The sequence below is a fragment of the Eumetopias jubatus genome, unplaced genomic scaffold, assembly GCF_037043125.1.
Source record: "Eumetopias jubatus isolate StellerSeaLion01/CBP00866 unplaced genomic scaffold, mEumJub1_p1.0 scaffold_2, whole genome shotgun sequence".
Taxonomy (NCBI): domain Eukaryota; kingdom Metazoa; phylum Chordata; class Mammalia; order Carnivora; family Otariidae; genus Eumetopias; species Eumetopias jubatus.
The window spans coordinates 142,504,248-142,527,633 of NW_028274808.1; the positions used below are offsets into that span (position 1 = coordinate 142,504,248).

The 23,386-nt window shown below is 36.9% G+C and overlaps 1 protein-coding gene across 1 annotated transcript in view; it reads left to right on the forward strand.

The window, feature by feature from the left end:
- Window positions 1-795: 795 nt before the first annotated feature.
- Window positions 796-23,386, forward strand: part of CDKL2 (cyclin dependent kinase like 2) — a 41,227-nt gene continuing 18,636 nt past the window's right edge. Inside the window, exons 1-6 of the mRNA XM_028100684.2 lie at window positions 796-884; window positions 3,416-3,611; window positions 19,078-19,272; window positions 19,796-19,974; window positions 21,504-21,616; window positions 23,038-23,177. Of these exons, the coding sequence (XP_027956485.1) occupies window positions 3,444-3,611; window positions 19,078-19,272; window positions 19,796-19,974; window positions 21,504-21,616; window positions 23,038-23,177 (795 nt within the window). The 5' untranslated portion in view covers window positions 796-884; window positions 3,416-3,443. The remainder of the gene's footprint in view (window positions 885-3,415; window positions 3,612-19,077; window positions 19,273-19,795; window positions 19,975-21,503; window positions 21,617-23,037; window positions 23,178-23,386) is intronic.

Consider the following 23,386-nt stretch of genomic DNA (forward strand, 5'->3'; position numbering starts at 1 on the left):
GGGGCGCCAGGGGCGGGTCCTGCTCACCGCCCCCGCAGGGAAGCTGAGAGGAATGCTTCATCGCCCTCTGTGCCTGTCTCCCCCTTCTGTTTTCTCCCAATCCCACAAAACCACCACCCTTTTATTCTCTCCATGAGCACCGGAATCGCCTCTTGCTCTCAGTTGCGAGGAGAGGTCTCCCAGCAAAGGCAGAAAGGTGCCGCTCTACTTGAGAATTGAAGTATAAAGTGGGTGCTGGTGTCTGCGCATCAGTGAACAGAACCTGGGCCAAGCCCCAGGTGGAGGGGCAGGGTCTTTGGCGCTAAGCCAATCGTAGCTCGTGACGACAGGGCCCAGCCAATCAGAACACGGGAGGCTTGGCGCACTCAGGGCGGGGCCGGGCGGGTGGGAACCCGCCCCCTTGCAGCTCGGTGGCCAACGCCTTCGCCCAGGGCTTGCTAGAGCCAAGCAGGTTCACAGACTCCAGGGACTGGGCACCTTGAGAGCTGGGAGACGGTGCCCTCCCACCCAACTAATTTCTTTACAGGCCTTGGCCTTAACAGGCGTGTTGGTGCCTGCCGTGGACGCATTCTGACCTGCGCTGTGTCCCTCTCGGGAGACTGCCTATGGTTGGGGCAGAGTGAGGTCGTTGCCTTGACGACGGCAGCATGCGGCCCGCGGTCCTCCTGAGTGTGAGCCTGCGGCAGGCCGAGGCCAATCTGCCTCCCTGCCTGATTCGCCCCGGCCCGGTGACTGTGTCTACAGAAGAAATCAGACCAGCTCCGGAACTGCTAGTTTGCTAGTCAGCATCATTTAGACCTGCGAGCGAGATGCATTTCATCTCAAATTTGTTTCCAAGTTGAAAACCTTTGGGTCTTTCCATGTGAAAGGATTTTAAGGAAACAGTAAGTAGAATACTTTTAAAAGCTTCTATTATCTCGTTCTCTGATCTATGATAGATTTCAACCTGTCTTTAACAAAATAAAAAGTTAGCATTATTTTTATTATCTGATTGTTGGTATTAGAACCATATGCTTACATGGCACATGTCCAGAAATACCGCATTGCCGATTGGCCAGGCATCCTTTTAGTTTGTATTACCCTTACACACAGGAGTAGAAGGCATGAAAAATTGTAGTTTATGAGTAACTGTTTCAGGAAACGAGAGGCTTTTTAAGCTGTGAGACTTCTAAGGTATTTGTGGGCAGTGCCACTTGAAAAAGCAGGTGTGTTCAATGTGCTGTGACTACATGTGTGGTTCGTTTCCAGAATAAACTTGGAGTGGCCAACTTGCTTAATCTTAGCTTGTGATATGCTTCAGAACATCTTAGACATGCTTAAGGTAATCTTAATTTTGTTCACTTTGCATTTTCAAATACTGAGGACACCAATTGCAAAATGTTTGAAAATGATCCAGGTTATAAAGTCCAGCTATATGTGTTCTTGGCATGAGAAACCTAAAGTCTAGTCCTTCATAAAGCATGCTGTCTTAGTGGAAGGAAAAAAATTCAGGAAAGGAGAGAGAATTACACCAAAAATTTTTTTCAGACATTTTATTTAAAAATAGTAGATATTAAATGGAGGTTAATATGTCAAATATGTGGAATGTTAGTGTTATGGACACTGCTCTGTAAACAGTTTATAGAACCTACTATCAAAGCTAGTGGTAAAATATGAAATAATTGGAGTTGGTGTTGACTGGAATTTACTTTCATCTTTTCCCCCTTCAGGTCAGTCTTCTGGTTTTCCATGTATATCTATGCTTTATTATGTATATAAATTAAACCCTAAATTATTAGGGTAAACTGATGAAAATGTATACACACTGGGTTATCACAGTTTGCTAGAACAAAGAGGGTATTTGTTTTGTCTTTGTTATCAGTGTACTAATATGGAAGCAAATAAACCATCATAATTCACAACCTGGGTAAATTAGTTTTTAGATTGCCATAAGGACACAATTCATGAAATAGGTGAGAGTTTTTTTTTTTCTTTCCACATTTTATGAATGAGTATTTTTGTATTGTTAGGTTAAAAAAATCAGCTATAAATCATCATTTGAATATATAGTTACTCAAAGATTATTTTTTTCTCCCAAAACTTTTAGAACCATATTGGGATTAGGAGAAATATTTTTTATTCTTTGTTTCTGGAATTTAATTGCAAAATCAGATTTAAAAAATAAATTTAACTTTGGAGTTATTAGCTTTTATGTTTCATGACAATCAAGACTTGTGAATTAAAATCCATCTGTATTTGAACTGAAAGTTTTTTTCTATACCAAAATATGTAGTGGAATGATCACTGATCCTTCATCAGTCATTATTAGAATTGCCATTACCAAAAAATGTCATATAATGAGATGTAAAAGAATTCTAAACACAAAATTCAAATGATCATACTTACAGTGAGTAATCATAAAAAGGACTTTTGAAATATTGTATTTGTTACTACTAGAATTTAATTTTTAAACAATTTGCTTATATACTGTGATGTCAGTGTTGTTATTTTGTAAGTTCAATATGGGAATTTAATTACTACAGTAAGAAAAGTAAAGAAAAATAGTTTATCAAAGTTTCTTAGGGTTAACTTGGTGATGATTTTGTGAACAAATATTTTTTCAAACTGAGTAGAAAGTGCATAAAGATTTTCAACTTTGCTTTTTTTAAAGATTTATTTATTTGAGAGAGAGAAAGAGAGCATGAGTGGGGGGAGGGGCAGAGGGAGAGCATCCTTAAACAGACCTCCCTCCCCACCCCCCCATCCTAAGACCAAGCCTGACTTGGGGCTCCATCCCACCACCCATGAGATCTTGACCTGAGCTGAAACCAAGAGTCAGTCACTTAACTGACTGAGCGGACCTACGTGCCCCTCAACTTTGCTTTTTTAAACCTGATGTAAAAAAAATAAATTTGATCTTCACTAAAACCAAACTCACTGAGGCGCCTGGCTGGCTCAGTTGGTAGTGTGAGTGACTCTTGATCTCAGGGCTGTGAGTCTGAGTCTCACTTAGGTGAGGAGATTACTGAACATAAAATCTTAAAAAACAAAACAAAACAAAACTCACTTGTGCTTTTTCACCTCTGAGTGAAAAGAAGTTGCATTTTTCTAAAGTAAGCTATAATTGTTTTGCATGATAGTTCAACTATTGCTTCATCTGAATTAAAAATATATTGAATTTCATTAACATGACATTTAATAATTTAAATTTAATGGCTTTAATTATTGTCTATTATGAAATGTCTTATCTAAATGAAATAATTTGAAAACATAGCTTAGATGCAGAAACAGTAAGAAATTGTGAGTCAGAACAGAACAGCCATTAACACAGCGACTGCTCTAATATGGAAAACAAGTACGGAAGAATTAATTTACTGGGAAGTTGGAAGAAATTAATATACTCAACATTATTAACTCTATGTTTTGGTTTCCACAGCAAGAATTCCTACCGGTTTTGAATTAAAATGGAAAAATATGAGAACCTAGGATTGGTTGGAGAAGGGAGCTATGGAATGGTGATGAAGTGTAGGAATAAAGATAGTGGAAGAATTGTGGCCATCAAGAAGTTCTTAGAAAGTGATGATGACAAAATGGTTAAAAAAATTGCTATGCGAGAAATCAAGTTACTAAAGGTGAGTAAATACCAATATTGAGTTAGAAAAATAAGTTGTTTCTTGACAAAGATTACATTTTTAGAAAAAAATTACTGTTTTTATATTAATTTCCATGCCAAGATTTAAGACATAAATTTCTTTTTTGACAATAAACAAATAAAATAATTATATATGCATATTCATTTATCCTATGAATACAAACATGATTTTGAAAGTATTTGTTGCTTCTTTCTGTATCTATCTATCTATCTATCTATCATCTATCTATCTGTCGTCTGTGTTGGGGGTCCTAAAGACACTCCATGGTCCATGATTCAATAAGAGGACTCAGAGCACTCAGCATATAGTTGTACTCATGGCTATGATTTATTACAGTGAAAGGATATAAAGCAAAATCAGCAAAGGAAAAGGTACATGGGGTGAATTTCAGAGGAAATCTGTCACAGGGTTCCAAGAATCCTCTTCCACTGGAGTTACACAGGATGCACTTGTTTTTTCCAAAGCAAGCTGTGACAACACACGTGAAATACTGTCTACCAAGGAGATTCAGGAGATTCAGTGTCCAGGGTTTTTATTGGGTGATGTTCATGTAGACACCCACTACCTGGCTCTACCAAAATTCCAGAATCCCAGAAGGAATGCAGATATTCAGCATAAACAACATTTTTTTTTTTACATTGAGCCACTTTATCAGTTCTGGAAATGAAGGGAAACCTCATGAAATCCAAGTTCCCAGGGGCAAAGCAAGGGCTCACTTTGCAAGCAGACCTTTCTAAGTCTCAGGCCTGCTATGTGAATTTTTTTAAATTTAAATTCAATTTAATTAACATATAGTATATTATTAGTTTCAGAGGAAGAATTTAGTGATTCATCAGTTGCATACTACACCCAGTGCTCATTCCATCTAGTGCCCTCCTGAATGCCCATCACCCAGTTAGCCCTTCCCCCCACCCATCTCCCCTCCAGCAGCCCTCAGTTTGTTCCCTATACTTAAGAGTCTCTTATGGTTTCTCTCTCTCTCTGTTTTTGTCTTATTTTTCCTTCCCTTCCCCTATGTTCATCTATCCTGTTTCTTAAATTCCACATGTGAGTGAAATCATATGATATATTTCTTTCTCTGACTTATTTTGCTTCACATAATACCCTCTAGTTCCATCCATGTCATTGCAAATGGCAAAATTTCATTCTTTTTGATGGTTGAGTAATAGTCCATTATATATGCATATATATATAACACCACATCTTCTTTATCCATTCATCTGTCGATGGACATCTAGGCTCTTTGCATAGTTTGACTATTGTGGACATTGCTGCTATAAACACTGGGGTGCACGTGCCCCTTCGGATCATTATGTGTCATTTGGATAAACACTTAATAGTGCAATTGCTGGGTCATAGGGTAGCTCTATTTTTTACTTTTTTAAAAAATATTTTATTTATTTATTTGAGAGAGAGAGGGAGAGCACACAGGAGTAGGGGGAGGCTCAGAGGGAGAAGCAGGGAGCCTGACACGGGGCTCGATCCCAGGACCCTGAGATCATGACTTGAGCTGAAGGCTGCCCCTAACTGACTGAGGCACCTGGGTGCCCCTATTTTTAACTTTTTGTACATTGATCCCCTTTATCAGGTCTGGAGATGAAGGGAACCCTCATGAAATCTAAGTTCCCAGGGGCCAAGCAGGGCCCTTATAATCTGAATATATACTATGTAACATTTTATCCCTTTCAAAAAAATTTTTTTAAGATTTTATTTATTTATTTGACAGAAAAAGAGAGAGTGAGCATGTGCACAAGCAGGGGGAGTGGCAGGCAGAGGGAGAGGGAGAAGCAGGCTCCCTGCTGAGCAGCGAGCCAGATATGGGGCTCGATCCCAGGACCCCGGGATCATGACCTGAGTTGGAGGCAGATGCTAAACCGTTGAAGGCAGACCCATAACTGATTGAGCCACCCAGGTGCTCCCCCTCCGCCCTTCAAATTTTTTGATACTTTCTTTTTTGGTTCAGAGTATAAGTCAATGAAAAAAAATTGCTTGTGTGCTTGAAAAGTATTCCATTAAGTCTATGTTTGTGTTATTTAAATCTTCTAAATCTTCTAAATTATTACTGATTTTTTGTACACTTTTTCTATCTAGTACTGAGAAGAAATATGCTAAAATCTTCCTCTGAGGGGCGCCTGGGTGGCTCAGTCGTTAAGCGTCTGCCTTCAGCTCAGGTCATGATCCCAGGGTCCTGGGATTGAGCCCAGCACCAGGCTCCCTGCTCCGCGGGCAGCCTGCTTCTCCCTCTCCTGCTCCCTCTCTTAAAAAAAGTGCTTTTTTTAAGTGCTTTCTCTCTTAAAAAAAAATCTTCCTCTGAGTTTATTGATTTGTCTGTTTTTCATTGTAGTTCATTTCATGTTTAACCTTACAAACAGAAAAGCTATGTTATTAGTGCATTAAAGTTAGAATTATTATACATGTTGAATCAAATGTTTTAGCATCATGAAATAAATTATTAATGTTTTGTCTTACAATCTGTTTTGTGTGAAACTAATAAAGCTACACTATTTAATTTTGGTTAGTGTTTGCATAGCATGTCTTTTTATACATTTTTACTTGGAAGTTTCTCAATTCTTGTTTAAATGTGTCTCCTGTAAACATCATATGGTCACATTTTGCTTTTCATCTTGTTTGACAGCCTTTGCCTTTTAATTGGAATATTTAGTCTATTTACACATAATGCAATTTCTGGTATATTTCAGTATAAATCTACCATCTTTTTTTTTTAAGACTTTATTTATTTATTTGACAGAGAGAGATAGCGAGAGAGGGAACACAAGCAGGGGGGAGCTGGAGAGGGAGAAGCAGGTTTCCCACTGAGCAGGGAGCCCATTGTGGGGCTTGATCCCAGGACTTCTGGGATCATGACGTGAGCCAAAGGCAGATGCTTAATGACTGAGCCACCCAGGCGCCCTAAATCTACCATCTTAATATGTGCCATTTGTCTTACTGCTTTTGTCTTTCTTTTTCTTTTCTTTCTTTGGATTAATTATGTTTATCCTTTCTTTATTTCCCTCTAATAATTTAAAAATTATACATCGTATTTCTCACTTTTTAGTGGTATCATAGATATTTGTTGAAGTCTAACATTATCTGATACTTGTATTCTTCTTCTCAGTAGTACACATCCTTATAATACTTATCTCTGCTTATTCCCTTCTATCTTATATGCTAACATTGTTGTATATTAACTTACATATTTTTATTTATTTATTCATTTATTTATTTTTATATATTTTTTAAACATCACAAGACATAATTATTGTTCAGTGTTCATTTAGGTTTATATTTACCTATAACTTTCTTTGTTCTTCCTTTTCTTCTGCAAACCTGGCCATTTATCTGGGATCTCTTCTCTTCTTGGAGTGTATTATTTAGGATTTCCTTTTGTGAGGATCTACTGTAGACAAAACATTTCATTTTTAGTTTGCATGAAAGTGTCTTTTTTGCTGTCATCCCTGAAAGATATTTTTGCTGTATATGGAATTTTAGGTTGGCAGTTGTTTTCTTCCAACAAAATGAAGGTAACATTGCTTTGCCCTCTGGCTTCCATTGTGCTCCTGGGAAGTCAGGTATCAGTCCAGTTGCTGCTCTTTTATGCATTTATTTTTTTATTTCTGCATCTTTTTTTTCCATTCAGCTTTTTATCGACATAAAATGGATATATAGAAAAGTGTATATCTCATAAGAATACATCTCTGTGGGGGCGCCTGGGTGGCTCAGTTGGTTAAGTGACTGCCTTCGGCTCAGGTCATGATCCTGGAGTCCCGGGATCGAGTCCCACATCAGGCTCCCAGCTCAGTGGGGAGCCTGCTTCTCCTTCTGACTCTCTCCCCTCTCATGCTGTTTCTCTCTTGCTCGCTCTCTAATAAATAAATAAAATCTTTAAAAAAATTATTTAAAGAAAAAAGAATACATCTCTGTGTATTTTAAAAAATTAAACAAGTCCATGTTACCACCATGTAAGTCAAGAGAGAGAACATTAAAATCACTCCATAAGCTCCCCTTATGTCTTCTCCAGGTACTACTTCCTTCCTTCTCTATCCAGGTCAAAAGTATTTAATTCTTTTTTTTTTTTTAAGATTTTATTTATTTATTTGAGAGAGAGTGAAAGCAAGAGACATCACAGAGGCAGAGGAGAAGCAGGCTTCCCGCTGAGCAGGGAGTCCGATGTGGGGCTCGATCCCAGGACCCTGGGACCATGACCTGAGCTGAAGGCAGACACCTAACCAACTGAGGCACCCAGGCGCCCCACTTTTTTTTTTTAAGATTTTATTTATTTGAGGGGGGAGGGACAGAGAGAGAATCTCAAGCAGACTCCATGCTGAGTGTGGAGCCTGATGCAGGGCTCAATCCTACAACCCAGAAATCATGACCTGAGCCAAAACCAAGAGTCAGATACTCAACTGCCTGAGCCACACAGGTGCTGTACAACTATCCTAATTCTAATCAGCATAAGTTAGTTTTGTTTTCTGGCTACTTAAAATTTTCTCTTTGATCTTGTTTTTCCGAAATTTCACTATAGTGTGTCTAGTTTGGATATCTTTTAATTTATCTTGCTTCATTGAGGTCTTTATGAATCTATGGTATGATTTCTTCCATCAATTCCAGAAAATTCTCACTTATTATTTCTTCAAATATTATTTCTTTTTTTTTAATTTTAATTTAATTTTATTTATTTGACAGAGAGAGACACAGCAAGAGAGGGAACACAAGCAGGGGGAGTGGGAGAGGGAGAAGCAGGCTCCCCATGGAGCAGGGAGCCCGACGTGGGGCTCGATCCCAGGACCCTGGGATCATGACCTGAGCCGAAGGCAGATGCTTAACGACTGAGCCAGCCAGGCGCCCCTCTTCAAATATTATTTCAACTCATTCCCTTTCTCCTCTGTTTTTGGGCTTCAGTTAACATAAATCTCGTTGAATTATCTTTTACCTGTTTTTCTTTTCATCTATTTGTCTCTCTATGCACTGTTCTGTATAATTTATTCTGATTCATCATTTAGTTCACTAATTTTCTCCTCATTATGATTAATCTCCATCACTGAATTGTTAATTTTGAGTATTGTATTTTTAAGTGACTTTTTATTATGAAATATAACCAATATATAGATAGTGCACAAAAATATAATATAGCTTAATGAATTACTGGAAAGCAAACATTCATAGAACCACCACCAGGTCAAGAAATCAAACAGTGTCAACAACCCTTTTCTTGTACTATCCCAGTCACTAGCCCCTTCCCTCTCCTTTAAGGTAAACACTATCCTGACTTGTATGTTAATCACTGCCATGATTTCCCCCCCACATTTACCAAATAAACAAGCATTCTTAACCACTATAGTTTAATTTTACTTATCATCCTCATAAAAAGCTTTTTTTTCACTCTCTTAATGTCATCTTTTACTCAACAGTAGTCAATTTCAATGTAGTCAAATTTTTAATATTTTCTTTTATGGTTGGTGCCATTTATATCTGCTTAAGAAGTTTTTTACTACTTAGAGATTAGGGTATCCTTCTATATTATCATTTAGACGCTTAATAGCTTTGGTTTTCGTATTTATATTTCAGTACACCTAGAATTGATCTTAATTATGGTGTATGACACAGTCAAGTCTTATTTTTCCTTTATTGATGTCCAGTTGTCCCAGAAACATTTACTGAAAATACCGTCTTTTCTCCACTGCTCTGAATTCCTCATTTGCATTTTGGCAGTAAAAAAATGGAAACTATAAAAAAAAATCCAATGGAAATACCAGAATTGAAAAATATATCTTTAATTAAGAAATCAATGCTTAATTATAAAAGTTGGTCAGAAATAGTTGAAACAGAGCTACTGAATGGGAGGGTAGGTCAGAAGAAAATATCTAGAATGAAGCAGGGAAAAATGAAAGGTTGAAAAACACAGTATAAAAGACATATGGGGAAGTCACCCCTTAGATGTAGGGGTGACTTTTCTACTCTTTATTCTGTTCCATCGATCTGTTTGTCTAAGTTTGTGCCAGTATCTCACAGTCATATTCATTCTAGTGAATCACTACAGATATATGTGATATCCCTGCTATGTATTTTAATTCTGCGTATAGTTAAATCCTTTCCCAAATTGTTTAGTCAGTATTTATTAGGACATATCTAATATTTACCCTTCCCATTACTCATCAATCATTCTTATACTTCTGAGCTTCCATCTAGGGTCATTTCCCTTGTATTTAAAACATATCCTTTATTTTCTTTAAAGCAGATCCACTGGTAAGAAATGCTGTCCTCTTTTGTTTGTCTGAAAAAAAGTCTTTATTTTACTTTCTGCTTAAAAGACTATTTCCAAAGGATATAGCATTCTAAGTTGGCAGTTCATTACATTTAGTGTGTTCAAGGTATCATTCCACTGTTCCTCTGCTTTTCATTGCTTCTATTGAAATGTCAGATATTTCTTAGTATGTCTGTTTTTCTTTTGGATGTATTAAGGTTTTCTCTTTGACTTTGATTTTCAGCAATTTTACAATAATGTGCCTCGATGTGGGTTTCTTTATATTTATTTACTTTGAATTTGTCTCTTGCATCTGTAAAATAATATCATTTGTCACTTTTAGAAAATTCCTAGCTATTATTGTTTCATGTATTGCTACTGTCTTATTCTCTCTTCTCCATTTAAGAATTCAGTTTCATATATTAGACCTTCCCCATATGTCTTTTATACTGTGTTTTTCAACCTTTCATTTTTCCCTGCTTCATTCTAGATATTTTCTTCTGACATATCCTCCAATTCAGTAGCTCTGTTTCAACTATTTCCAATCAACTTTTATAATTAAGCATTGATTTCTTAATTAAAGATATATTTTTCAGTTCTGGTATTTCCATTGGATTTTTTTTATCGTTTCCATTTTTTTGCTGCCAAAACTATTGTTCTTTCTTGACTACTTAAATTAGTCTTTTCTAAAGTCTTTATCTAGTACCTATTATCTGGATCTCCCATATGTTTATTTCTATTGTTTGTTTTTTTTCTCGGTTTTTTATTAAGTTAACTTTTTGATATGCTTGTATTAATTTTTAAAAATTTTATATATAGCTTGAGTCTCTGGATGATATCTTTCCCCTGAGAGGAGTTATATTTGCTTCTATGAGGCTCTTGAGGGCACTCTTTTTTTTTAATATTTTATTTATTTATTTGGTAGAGACACAGCGAGAGAGGGAACACAAGCAGGGGAGTGGGAAAGGGAGAAGCAGGCTTCCTGTGGAGCAGGGAGCCCGATGTGGGGCTCAATCCCAGGACCCTGGGATCATGACCTGAGCCGAAGGCAGACGCTTAACGACTGAGCCACCCAGGCACCCCTCTTGAGGGCACTCTTGAGGGTACACAAGGAAACCTAACATTGTGCCATCATCTTAATCCAATTTGAGGAATTAAGGTTATTTGAATTTGAATTGTAGTCCGTGAGAATGCCTATTTATTATTCACCCTTACCATAGTTTGTGGACTTTTAGGGCCAACCCAAAGTGAAAGGGTCTCATCAGGCTGTACCCCTTCTTTCTACCTTGATGGTCCCCAGACACCAATCACTATTACCTTAGGCCACAAGACTGTCAAAAGTGCCACTCAGACTCTTAATCTTCTCTCTGAATTGGTATGTTTCCAGGGTTTAAAAAAAATAACTCTAATTGCTTGGCTCACTTCCCTGGGTCTCCTTCTTCAAGATCTTATCTAGATATTCTTTATTATCTTATCTCTCTTACCCCTTAGAATAGTGGTTTTATAATTTTGTCCAGCTTTTCCACTTGTACTCAGTATGAGAGTTGTTATAAATCACCTAGTCTACTGTTATTGTAAACAGAAATTATTGTACTTTTCTGTTCTAAATTTTTTATTTGGTTCTAAATCTGCTATATCACTTTTTCTTTTTTTTTTTTAGTAACATGGAAATTCTTTTTTTTAAATTTTTTATTGTTATGTTAATCACCATATATTACATCATTTGTTTTTGATGTAGTGTTCCACGATTCATTGTTTGTTCATAACACCCAGTGCTCCATGCAGAATGTGCCCTCTTTAATACTCATCACCAGGCTAACCCATCCCCCTACCCTCCTCCCCTCTAGAACCCTCAGTTTGTTTTTCAGAGTCCATCATCTCTCATGGTTCGTCTCCCCCTCTGACTTACTCCCCTTCATTCTTCATATATCACTTTTTCTGATTTCAGGTTCCCTCAAAACATTTTTTTTTAAGTAAGCTCTATACTCAATTCAGAGATCAAGAGTCATATGCTCTGTCAACTGAGCCAGTCAGGAGCCCCATTTTTTTTTTCTCTAAGCTTTGCTTTTTTGTTTTAGTATTTATTTATTTATTTATTTACTTAAACTCCACCCCCAACATAGGGCTCCCACTCACAACCCAGAGATCACGAGCCCCATGTTCTACCAACTGAGCCAGCCAGGTGCCTCAAGTTCCCTCAATTTTTTTGAGGTTGACTTCTTTTTAAACATAATTCCAATATCTGAACTCATTCTATATCTGCTTTGGTTTTCTTATGTTCCAATAGTTTTTATTTGTGGCATCGTATTTCTTTGTATGTCTTTGATTTTTCACTGGACATTGTATTGAAATATTATTTTTTGGGACTAATTTGAGGCTAAAGTGAAGTCGAGGACTGGTTCAGAATTTCTGTCCATTTTTACTGGAGAAGGTGTAGTTTTTAGGGTCCCAGCTTAAACTGGGCTTCAGAGACCCCACCTTTGGAAGGCATTTGGACTTTTACCTTTCCTTCCTTCTTAGCCCCAACAGGCCAGAAAAATCCAAACTCAGTTACACACCTGTTAGTTGATGGCAAAATCAGCTTAAGTACTGAAATTAACTCTCTGAATTCTCCTGTTCTTGATTTTGGCCCAGTAATTCCTCACTGTCTTCTTGGGTCTTTTATATGTTTAAGAAGATTTTAAAATATTTTGTCCAACTTCTAAGAATTCTCAATAGGAGAGTTGGTCTGAGTTATCTACCCCTACCAAATGTGGTAGTCACCAGCTTTTAAAAATAAAAGCACAGAGAAAGTGAGAGAGAGAGAAAGAGAAAGGTGGAACTGATAGTCTGTGTTTTCATTTTAGAAGTGTGTTGTTTAATCTCCACACCAAAATTTTGGAATTTTCTAGTTATCCTCTTGTCACTGATTTCTAGTTTAATTCCATTATGGTACAAGAGCAGATATTGTGTGATTTCTTTTTTTTTTTTTTTTAAAGATTTTATGTATTTACTTGACAGAGAGAGAGAGAGAGAGACACAGTGGGAGAGGGAACACAAGCAGGGGGAGTGGGAGAGGGAGAAGCAGGCTTCCCGCAGAGCGGGGAGCCCGATGCGGGTCTCCATCCCAGGATCCTGGGATCATCACCTGAGCCCAAGGCAGATGCTTAACGACTGAGCCACCCAGGCGCCCCATGATTTCTATTATTTTAAATTTGTTAAGGTGTGTTCTGTGGCCTATAATGTGGTCTATCTTGGTGAATGTTCCATTTGAACTTGAGAAAAATGTGAATTCTGCTGTTGGGTAGTCTGTAGATGTCAGTTATATCAAGTTGGTTGATGGTGTTGTTGAATTTAACTGTGTGTCCTTACTGATTTTCTACCTGTTGGATCTATCTATTTCTGAGAGGAATGGTTGACATTTCCAACTATGATAGTGGATTTGTTTATTTCTCCCTGCAGTTCTATCCTCATATAGTTTTTACCTCATATAGTTTGATGCTCTGTTGTTAGGCACATACATGTTAAGAATTATTATGTCTCCTTGGAGAATTGACACCTTTTAATTATGTAATGCCCTCTTTATCTTTGATAACTTTTCTTACTTTGCAGTTTGGTTTAGTCTGGAATAACTGCTCCCACTTTCTTTTGATTAGTGTGGTATATTTTCTTCATCCATTTAATTTACCTTATTTATTTATCTTAAAGATTTTATTTTTAAGTTATCTCTACACCCAACATGGGGCTCGAATTCACAACCCTGAGATCAAGAGTTGCATGCTCTACTGACTGAACCAGCCAGGTGCCCCTCTATCCATTTACTTTTAATTTATACGTATTTTTATACTTAATGTGTGTTTCTTGTAGATAACATATAGTAAGTTTGTTTGTTTTGATCCATTCTGACAATCTGCTTCCTTTAATTGGTACATTTGGATCATTGATATTCAAAATGACCATTTTGTGATATAGTTGGGTTAATATCTACCATATTTGTTACTATTTTCAATTTGTTGCCTTTGTTCTTTGTTTCTGTTTTTGTCTTCCACTCTTTTTCTGCCTTTTGTGGTTGTAACTGAGCATTTAATATGATTCCATTTTTTTCTTCCTTTCTTAGCTTATCAGTTAGAGTTCTTTTTAAACTTCTTCTTTTTTTAGTGGTTGCACTACAATTTGCAACATACATTTGCAATTAATCCAAATCCACCTTCAGCTAACACTATACCACTTCCTGTATGTATGAGTAATGTTTAATAATAAAGTAATCCTAATTCCTTCATCCTGTCTCTTGTATCATTGCTGCCATTCATCTCCCTTATATTTAAGCATACCTAAGCATATATATACATAAGATATATTCATAAGCATATATGATCAAATACATTATTACTCTTATTATTTTGAACGAACTTATCTGTTTTATCAATTAAGAATAAGAAAAATAAAATTTTTATATTACCTTCACTACTCCTTTGATTCTCTTCCTTCCTTTATGTAGACCAGATTTTCTGACCTATATTATTTTCCTTCTCTCTAAAGAATTTCTTTTAACATTTCTTGCAAGGCAGGTCCACTGGCAACACATTTCCCCAATTTCTGTTTGTCTCAAAACTCTGTTTTTCCTTTACTTTTGAAGTATTATTTTGCAGGATACAGAAATCTAGGTTGGTGGTTTTTTTCTCTCAATACTTTAAATATTTCTCTCCACTCTTCTTGCTTGTATGGTTTCTGAGGAGAAGGTGGATGTAATTCTTATTTTGTTTCTGGGTAGGTAGGATGTTTCTGTCCTCTGGCTTCTTTCAGGATTTTTTCATCATCTTTTATTTTCTATATTTTGAAAATGGTATGCCTATGTGTAGGTTTTTTGTTTGTTTTTTCCCTGGAATTTATCCTGCTTGGTGTTCTCTAAGCTTCCTGGATCTGTGATATAGTGTCTGACATTAATTTTGAGGAATTGCCAATCATTATTGTTTCAAATATTTCCTTCCTTTCTCTCTTTCTTCTTCTTCTGGTATTCCCATTACATGTATGTTATACCTTTTATAGTTGTCCTACAGTCTTTGGATATTTTTCTTTTCTTTTCTTGTCCCTGCTCTCTTTTATTTTTATTTTTGAAAATTCTATTGACATATCCTCTAGCTTAGAGATTATTTCCTCAGGTGTGTCTAGTCTACAAATAAACCCATCAAAGACATTTTTCATTTTTTTAGTGTTTTTTATCTCCAGCGTTTCTTTTTGGCTCTTTCTTAGAATTTTCATCTCTCTGCTTCCATTGCCCATCCGTTATTGCATGCTGTCGACTTTACCCATTACAGCCCTTAGCATATTAATCATAGTTGCTTTAAATTCCTACATCTCTGCCATGTCTGGTTTTGATACTTGTTCTGTCTCTTGTTTTTTGCCTTTTGGCATATCTTGTAATATTTTCTTTTTTTTTATTCTTTTTAAAAAATTTATTTATTTTTCAGAGAGAGAGTGAACACAAGTAGGGGGTGTGGCAGGCAGAGGGAGAAGCAGACTCCCCGCTGAGCAGGGAGCCCGATGCGGGGCTCCATCCCAGGACCCTGGGACCATGACCTGAGCCGAAGGCAGACACTTAACTTGACTGAGCCACCCATGTGCCCCTCTTGTAATATTTTCTTGATGTCCTGGGTAGAAGGGACTGCTGTAAACAGGCTTTAGTAATGTGGAGGTGAGGTAAGGGGGAGGCAAAGAGCTTTATAGTCTTATGGTAGGTCTCAGTCTTTTAGTCTACCTATGCTTCTGGACAGTGAACTTTGCAAGCGTTTCTCAGTTTTTTCTCCCTTCCTTAGGTGGGACAGGAGGGCTAGAGTAGGATGAAGTTGAGTATTTCCCTTCCTCAGGCCACTTAGGCTCTGATAATACCACAGCTGCTTAGACTCTGCCTAACTGGTTTTTGCTGAGGGCAGGCCTTGTTAAGAACACAGCGCTGGCATATTTCAGAATGGTTCCTTTCTCCTCCTGTGGAAGGAGGAGAGTTTTCTCCAAAATCGACTGTGGGACTCTGGCTGAGCTCCTGGAGATAAGTCTCACAATGTTGTGGGGGCCCCTCTGTGATTGGGTTCTTCTGGAGTTTTTAACTTTTAGATTTGTCCACGCTGAGCCTCTAGTAATTTGTCAATTGCAGTTCAGGTTTTCCTGCCTTGGCACTGGTTCCTGCAAAGGTTTCCACTTGTGAGTCTGCTCCAGTTCAGATACTGGAACTTAAAAACAACCACTCACAAACAGCAAACTAGGCTTTCCCCAGTAATGCAGTCACATACAGGACAACCAACCAAATAATTTCCTCCCTTTGCTTCCACGTCTGCTCTATAAAATCCTTTCCCTTAGCTTCTACCACTAGAGTACTCCTAACCTCTTTCAGTTTGATGATGCCTTGTGCAAATTGATGTTTGATCAAATAAGCTCACATAAATTTTAATGTGCTTCCGTTTCTCTTTTCACACACTGATACCTATTTTATTTATCTACTTACCTTGATTTTTGAAAAGGTAACACATGAATATGCTATAAAATTTGATTGAGTTTCCCTGCCACCTTTGTATGCTATTTAGTTATATCTTGTATAAACAACCATATCCATCAGAGGGATTTTATTCATATACACAAATATGGGTGTATATGAAGCAGTGTGTGTGTGTGTGTGTGTGTGTGTGTATCAAATGACAACATACTCTACACACTGACCTGCATCTTGCTTTTTTCTCTTAATATATCTTAGAGATTATTGCATATCAGTACACATAAAACTGCCTTTTTCTTTTTCTTTTAAGATTGTATTTATTTATTTGAGAGAGAGAGTGTGTGAGAGAGAGCACAAGAGGGGGAGAGGCAGACTCCTTACTGAGCAGAGAGCCCTATGTGGGGCTTGATCCCAGGACCCTGGGATCATGACCTGAGCCGAAGGCAGATGCTTAATGGACTGATCCACCCAGCTGCCTCTATCTTTTTCTTTTTAATTGCTATGGTTTATTTCATTGTATGGATACCCCTTAATTCACTTAACCAGTGATATATTTGGAAAGTGCTTTGTGATTCAATCTGGAATCTTTTATTTTAATAGGTGAGTTTAGCCCATTTATAGTTATGATGTAACAGATAAGTGCAGTCTTAGTTTTCACTTTAAGAGTCAGTAGTATGGGAGCACCTGGGTGGCTCAGTCGGTTAAGCATCTGCCTTCAGCTCAGGTCATGATCCCGGAGTCCCAGGATCAAGCCCCAGATCAGGCTCCCTGCTCAGCAAGGAGTCTGTTTCTCCCTCTCCCTCCTCCTGCTCTCTCTCTTTCTCTCAAATAAATAAATACAATCTTAAAAAAATGTCAGTAGGGCTTAGTGGTTAAGAATAAGAAATCTAAATATTTTGCATTCAAGTCAGCTGCAGGTCTGGGTGTGCCTATATCACAGACATTCTAGACATGGAGGAGGAACTAAACAAAAATGAAATGTTTTCAGGAAAAGACAGAGGTCACAGTCGCTAGGTTCTAATCCTGCCTCTAGCAGTTATTGCTTTGTGACCTTGGACAGGTTACTTAACTTCTATGTGCTTTAGTTTCCTCATCTATAAAAAAGAATAATGATGGTATCTATTTCATAGGGTTTTTGTGCTTGAATAGTATCTGGAACATAGTAAGGAGTATGTAAATATTGGTTATCATTGTTTATAATATGCTGTTTTAGTACACCTTTAAAAATATTTTTCTATATAATCTCTGAATTATGTTTAAAATATTGGATATGTTTCTTTGATAATTTGGAAATTACCTTTTGTAATTATTTGGGTGTATTTTTTTACTTTTTCCTATTTTTTCCTATTTTTTTTTCCTATTTGTTACTTTTATAACTATAGAATTATATATATACTTAATCCTTTGTAAAGTAATTATTATGTTTCTATTTCCTTTTCTCTCCCACTCATCTGATTTTCAAAAACATCTTATTTATCTTAGTGTTTACCATGAAACCTATAATTAGGCCTTGTAATTTAAAATTTCAGTTTGAAAATATAATTTTGACCCATTGACAAGGAAATCAGCATACATATACTCTTGTTTGCATCTTTTTTTCTTTCTTCAAAATTTGTTAGTAATATCATTTGTGCCTTGTTAGGTTTTAAATATTCACTTTCTGTTTTGTGACCATGATGCCCACATTTGTCTAAGACTTAGTCCCTCACTAATGGATTCACTGTTCATATTCAGAATTTTCACTGTCATCTTTTATATGAATGACAATTTTGTTGGGTATAAATTTCCTGGATCATTATTTCATTGAAGGTTTTCAGGGCTGTGTTCTAGTAGTTTCTTTCCCTTTAATGGTGGTGACGTTATCTGATGAGTATTCATCCACCATTTCTGTTTCCTTCCCCTTTCTTCCTCTTTTCTTAGAGTATCTTTGAATAGATCCTGGATTGATTTCTTTTTGATTGTTTCTTATCTTGTAACAAAGTAAGCCCTTCTTGGACTAGCTATCTGTAGAAGGTTCATTTGGGGGAGAAGCTGTGATCTTGTTCCAGGCTAGCAGGAATCCACCATGGTTCACAATGTTCCTTACAATGCAAGCCTGATTTGTGGGATTGACTTCTGTTATCCTTGCATTTGCTGGTTTGTTCATAATGAGTTATTTTGACTTCCATTTGGCCTCACCAAGAGATTGCTTCCAGCAGAGGAGTTTCTGTGTGATTATTCAGGCCTCCCTTCCCTGCTGTTCCTTGGTACCATTCAGTTCTAGGGTTGCTTTCACTGACAACCCATGAATCTTGTTCCTATTTTATTGAAGAAGGAGTTTTTTGTTTTTTTGTTTTTTTTTTTTTCCTTTTCAGGGTATGTCACCAATTTTGAATTACTCTGCTCTCCCAGCTTTTTAGCCACAGGCCATCTCTTGGTAGCTTCCTAAACTTCTGTTTTGACCTTGACTACATTTGGCAGTCCCATCTCATTTGTTGTGGGTAGGGGTCATAGATCCTGCTTAGTTTCATCAAAGATGGAGCTACATTTTTTTTTTCTCATTGGTTTTATTGTATTCTTTGAGAGGAGAATAGGGCAGTATGGTCTTTTGATTATAATTGAAAAACAAGAATATTCTTTTAACAATTTATACTGTTCATGAATTTTATTTATATGTTTTTCTTATGCTAAGATTTTAGATTGTGACTGATTGTGAAATAATTCGATGTTGTAAAAATGATTTTGCATTTTTTTTACAACAGCAACTGAGGCATGAAAATCTGGTAAATCTGTTGGAAGTGTGTAAGAAAAAAAAACGATGGTACCTAGTCTTTGAATTTGTTGACCATACAATTCTTGATGACTTGGAGCTCTTTCCCAATGGATTAGACTACCAACTGGTTCAAAAGTATTTGTTTCAGATTATTAATGGAATTGGATTTTGTCACAGTCACAATGTAAGTATTTAGTTTAAATAATCATTTTGCCAATGATTAACTTACCAGATACCATACTTAATGAGACACTTGCCTAGCCTGAAGTTTGGACCAGTCTTCGCTCTTTTACTCTCCTTCACTCGGATTGTCCTTCCATTTCTATATTTACCCAGGCCGCACGTAGTATTGGAGACCTATATTAGAAGGCACCTCTTTCATAAAAATTTTCCATGACCACTCTAGTGTTCAGTGATAGCCTTACTCCATTAGTCTTGAAAGTAGCCATTAACGAACAATTGATTTGGTATTTAGTAATATATATTTCATCCAATATCTTTGATTGTTTAAATGAAATTTCAAGCATAAGTGTCTTTTCTTGCCTAGCCAGGTCCCAGTTACTTTAAAGCCAGGAACAATTTTATATGCTTTTATTTGTATTCATCATAGGGACAAAAACAGTACCCTGCACATGGCAGGTGCTCAAAAAATAATTTGCCTAACTTGATGTGCCCATATGTGTCATATTCTGTTTTTTTTTTCTTAGATCATACACAGAGATATAAAGCCAGAGAATATATTAGTCTCCCAGTCTGGCGTTGTCAAGTTATGTGACTTTGGATTTGCACGAACATTGGCAGCCCCTGGGGAAGTTTATACTGATTATGTGGCAACTCGATGGTACAGAGCTCCAGAACTATTGGTTGGTGATGTCAAGTATGGCAAGTAAGATATCAACAAGGGGGTGGAAGGCAGGGAGGGCAGATTTAACACTTTTTTCTTGATAAAATGGAATGTTTCTAATATAATAAAAGATCCCTCTAACACTGAAAGGAAGTTTTGCATTTAGGGAGCTTTATAAGGTAACTTGTTCTTTTTGGTGCTTCTCCTTTAAATGTTTTTTTTGTGCAATGAGTTGGGGAAAGCATACTTATTTTAAAGGTAGGGAAATCAAGGTGAGTAAGTGGTCTGTGTTTTACAGTGGGTTGGAAATAGATATGTTTATCACTTGTAAAGAGAGGGAACATTGATTGGATAAGTCTGACACTGTTGGAATGAGGCAAGGTGGAGTTGGCAAAATGGGGGTGGAAACATAATTGAATGAAATGTTTTTAAAACATGAATTATCTGCATAAATGAATTCTTCAGAGAAGAAGGGATGGTAACTTCTACTGCTTTGGGTAGAAATCTTTCTAAAATGTTTTCTGTATTTTCTGTGTTTTCAGTGCACACATCATTTAGTATTTTCTTGATTACTCTCAGTTCTCATTTTATTGTTATACTGTAAGTTTTGTACCATTTTATTTTAGTTTTTTGAAAAATTATTTCCTTTAGAGAGGGGGCAGGGGCAGAGGGAGAGTCTTAAGCAGACTTTTTGCAGAGCATGGAGTCTAATGCATGGCTGGATCTCACGACCCTGAGATCATGACCTGAGCCGAAACCAAGAGTTGGACGCCCAACCTACTGCGCCACTTAGGCACCCCTGTATCATTTTATAATTCAGCTGTGACCTTAAGAAATTTCAAGGTAGGGGCGATTGGGTGGCTCAGTTGGTTAAGCATCTGCTTTCAGCTCAGGTCATGATCCCAGGGTCCTGGGATAGAGCCCCTTGTCATTGGGCTCTCTGCTCAGCGGAGAGTCTCCTCCCTCTCCCTCTGCCTGATGCTCCCCCTGCTTGTGCTCTCTCTCTCTCTGTTAAATAAATAAATAAAATCTTAAAAAAAAAGAGAGAGAAATTTCAAGGCAGTTGTCCCTATGCTAATGACACCAGCACATTAAATTCTTGTGACTGATTTTTAAGACGGTTCTTCTATTTTTTTCCCCTGTTACTCTCAGTTCTCCTTGTTGTTAGTGAATGTGTCTCCCACAACCTCTAGTATGCTGTTTTCAGTGTATGGTGGGATAGACTGATCAACCTTGTCAGAGTTATGTGTAAACAAAGAACAAATAGGCTCTGAATGGAAACCCAAAAGGCTTATTTCCAGAATAAAGTACACATAATAAAGATTTTTGACTTTTCAGAAGCCTTTTCCCTCTTATGTCACATAATTCAAGTTCCTGGAAATCTGACTTGGGTAAAATTGGGAATTAATACTTGAAGTTTATAGGGAAATGTATTTTTATGGGCAATTTAAAGCTTGCTACTACTACTTCTCAATACCCAAAATACCAAGAAGTAGTAATATGCAGAACAGACTCAGTGACAATAAACATAGTAGGATGCCAGATTTTATACCACATTGCTTTTATTCCAGGGCTGTTGATGTGTGGGCCATTGGTTGTCTGGTGACTGAAATGCTCATGGGGGAACCCCTTTTTCCTGGAGATTCTGATATCGATCAGCTATATCATATTATAATGTGTTTAGGTAAGATTATACATCTGCATTTTAAATTTTAGAGGTTTTTCCCTTATGTTTTTGCTCGTATTGGTTTTACAAGTTGTCGGTATGTTAAAGATGGTATGTGGTTTTTTTTATAAAGATTTTATTTATTTATTTGAGAGAGAGAATGAGATAGAGAGAGAGCATGAGAGGGGAGAGGGTCAGAGGGAGAAGCAGACTCCCTACTGAGCAGGGAGCCTGATGTGGGACTTGATCCCGGGACTCCAGGATCATGACCTGAGCCGAAGGCAGTCGCTTAACCAACTGAGCCACCCAGGCGCCCAAGATGGTATGTGTTTTAAGTGGCAGTAGGGAGCAAATAGGAAAATCTCATCTATCTATCTATATTAATTTATTCTCAGTCTGGCTTTGGTTTGTCTGATGTATGGTCTTATTCATGCTCTCATCCACCCGCCTGTCGCACTCCCCACAAAGAAAAGAGCAAAGACTGTAAATTTTTTCTGTATTTTTGCACTCAGTAAATCACATGTAGAGGATGCAAACGATGATTTATTTTCTTTGGGTTAGCAAGCGTTTGGTGTAATATGACTATTACCCTCATCCTTCAAACTGAGAGACACAGCGACTTCCTAGGTAGTTTAATCTTAGTGCTTTGGACAGAATTTTAAAGCTAGACTATCAAAGCCTTCTTACATTTGTTGAAATGTCGATGTCATGTTCAAAGATGGGACTTGGAAAATGGAAATAATGGGAAAATACTTGAGTTATTTAACTATTGGATTTTAAGTTTCCAGGGTAAAAATTCAATAAACAATTCAATAGGTTCTTACAGTAGAATTTTCATATTTTATACTAGATTAGGTACTAAAATTGAAGAAAAAGATAAAAGTGCTCAAATCAGACCTTAGACACAGGTACAAAATCAGTAGATTTAAAAATTTTTTAAACAATTTTAATTTAAAAACATTAAAACAATTTAATCTTAATTTTAGAATTAAATTCTTAAAGGGTGGAACTGATTTATCTAGATTAGATTCTGATCATATGACTAATGATATTTTCATTGTCTTGGACAGCACTTTATGCTTTGTTGTTAGAAATGAAGTGTTGGTACTCATATCTAAAAAATTATAAAATGTTCTTTACTTGTCCTTTTTCTCTGCTCCCTCATGATTTCAGTTCTATATATAGTGGCTTGTGAATTTTCTAAATGAGTAGGTTGAGATAAGAATGTTAATTTTCTTGAGTTAAATTGCATTAACACCACTATGAAGATTGCCGGGCGCCACCACCATAAGAGCACTGTTTTGGTTGATTTTGCATGCTGAGAGAGCCCCGAGTCCATAAGTAGTATTCCACTCTTTTGTCCACTCCACTTTACCCGTTTCTTTGCTCTTTCTATCATGATGTATAATGACAGAGATATGTGCTATTCTCACTTCCAGGTAATCTAATTCCAAGACATCAGGAGCTGTTTTATAAAAATCCTATGTTTGCCGGAGTAAGGTTGCCAGAAATCAAGGAAACAGAACCTCTTGAAAGACGCTATCCCAAGCTCTCTGAAGTTGTGATAGATTTAGCAAAGGTAATCATACTGTTTACTTTTTTATGGTGAATTTATATTATAGAGACTTGGTTTTCTCTTTTTCTTGTCTAGTTGATCTTTTAGGTCAACAATATCAATATTAATTTAATTAAATTAAATTAATTAATTTTAAATAAACTCTACCCCTGACATGGGGCTCAAACTCACAACCCTGAGATCGAGTCGGTGCTCTACCGACTGAACCAGCC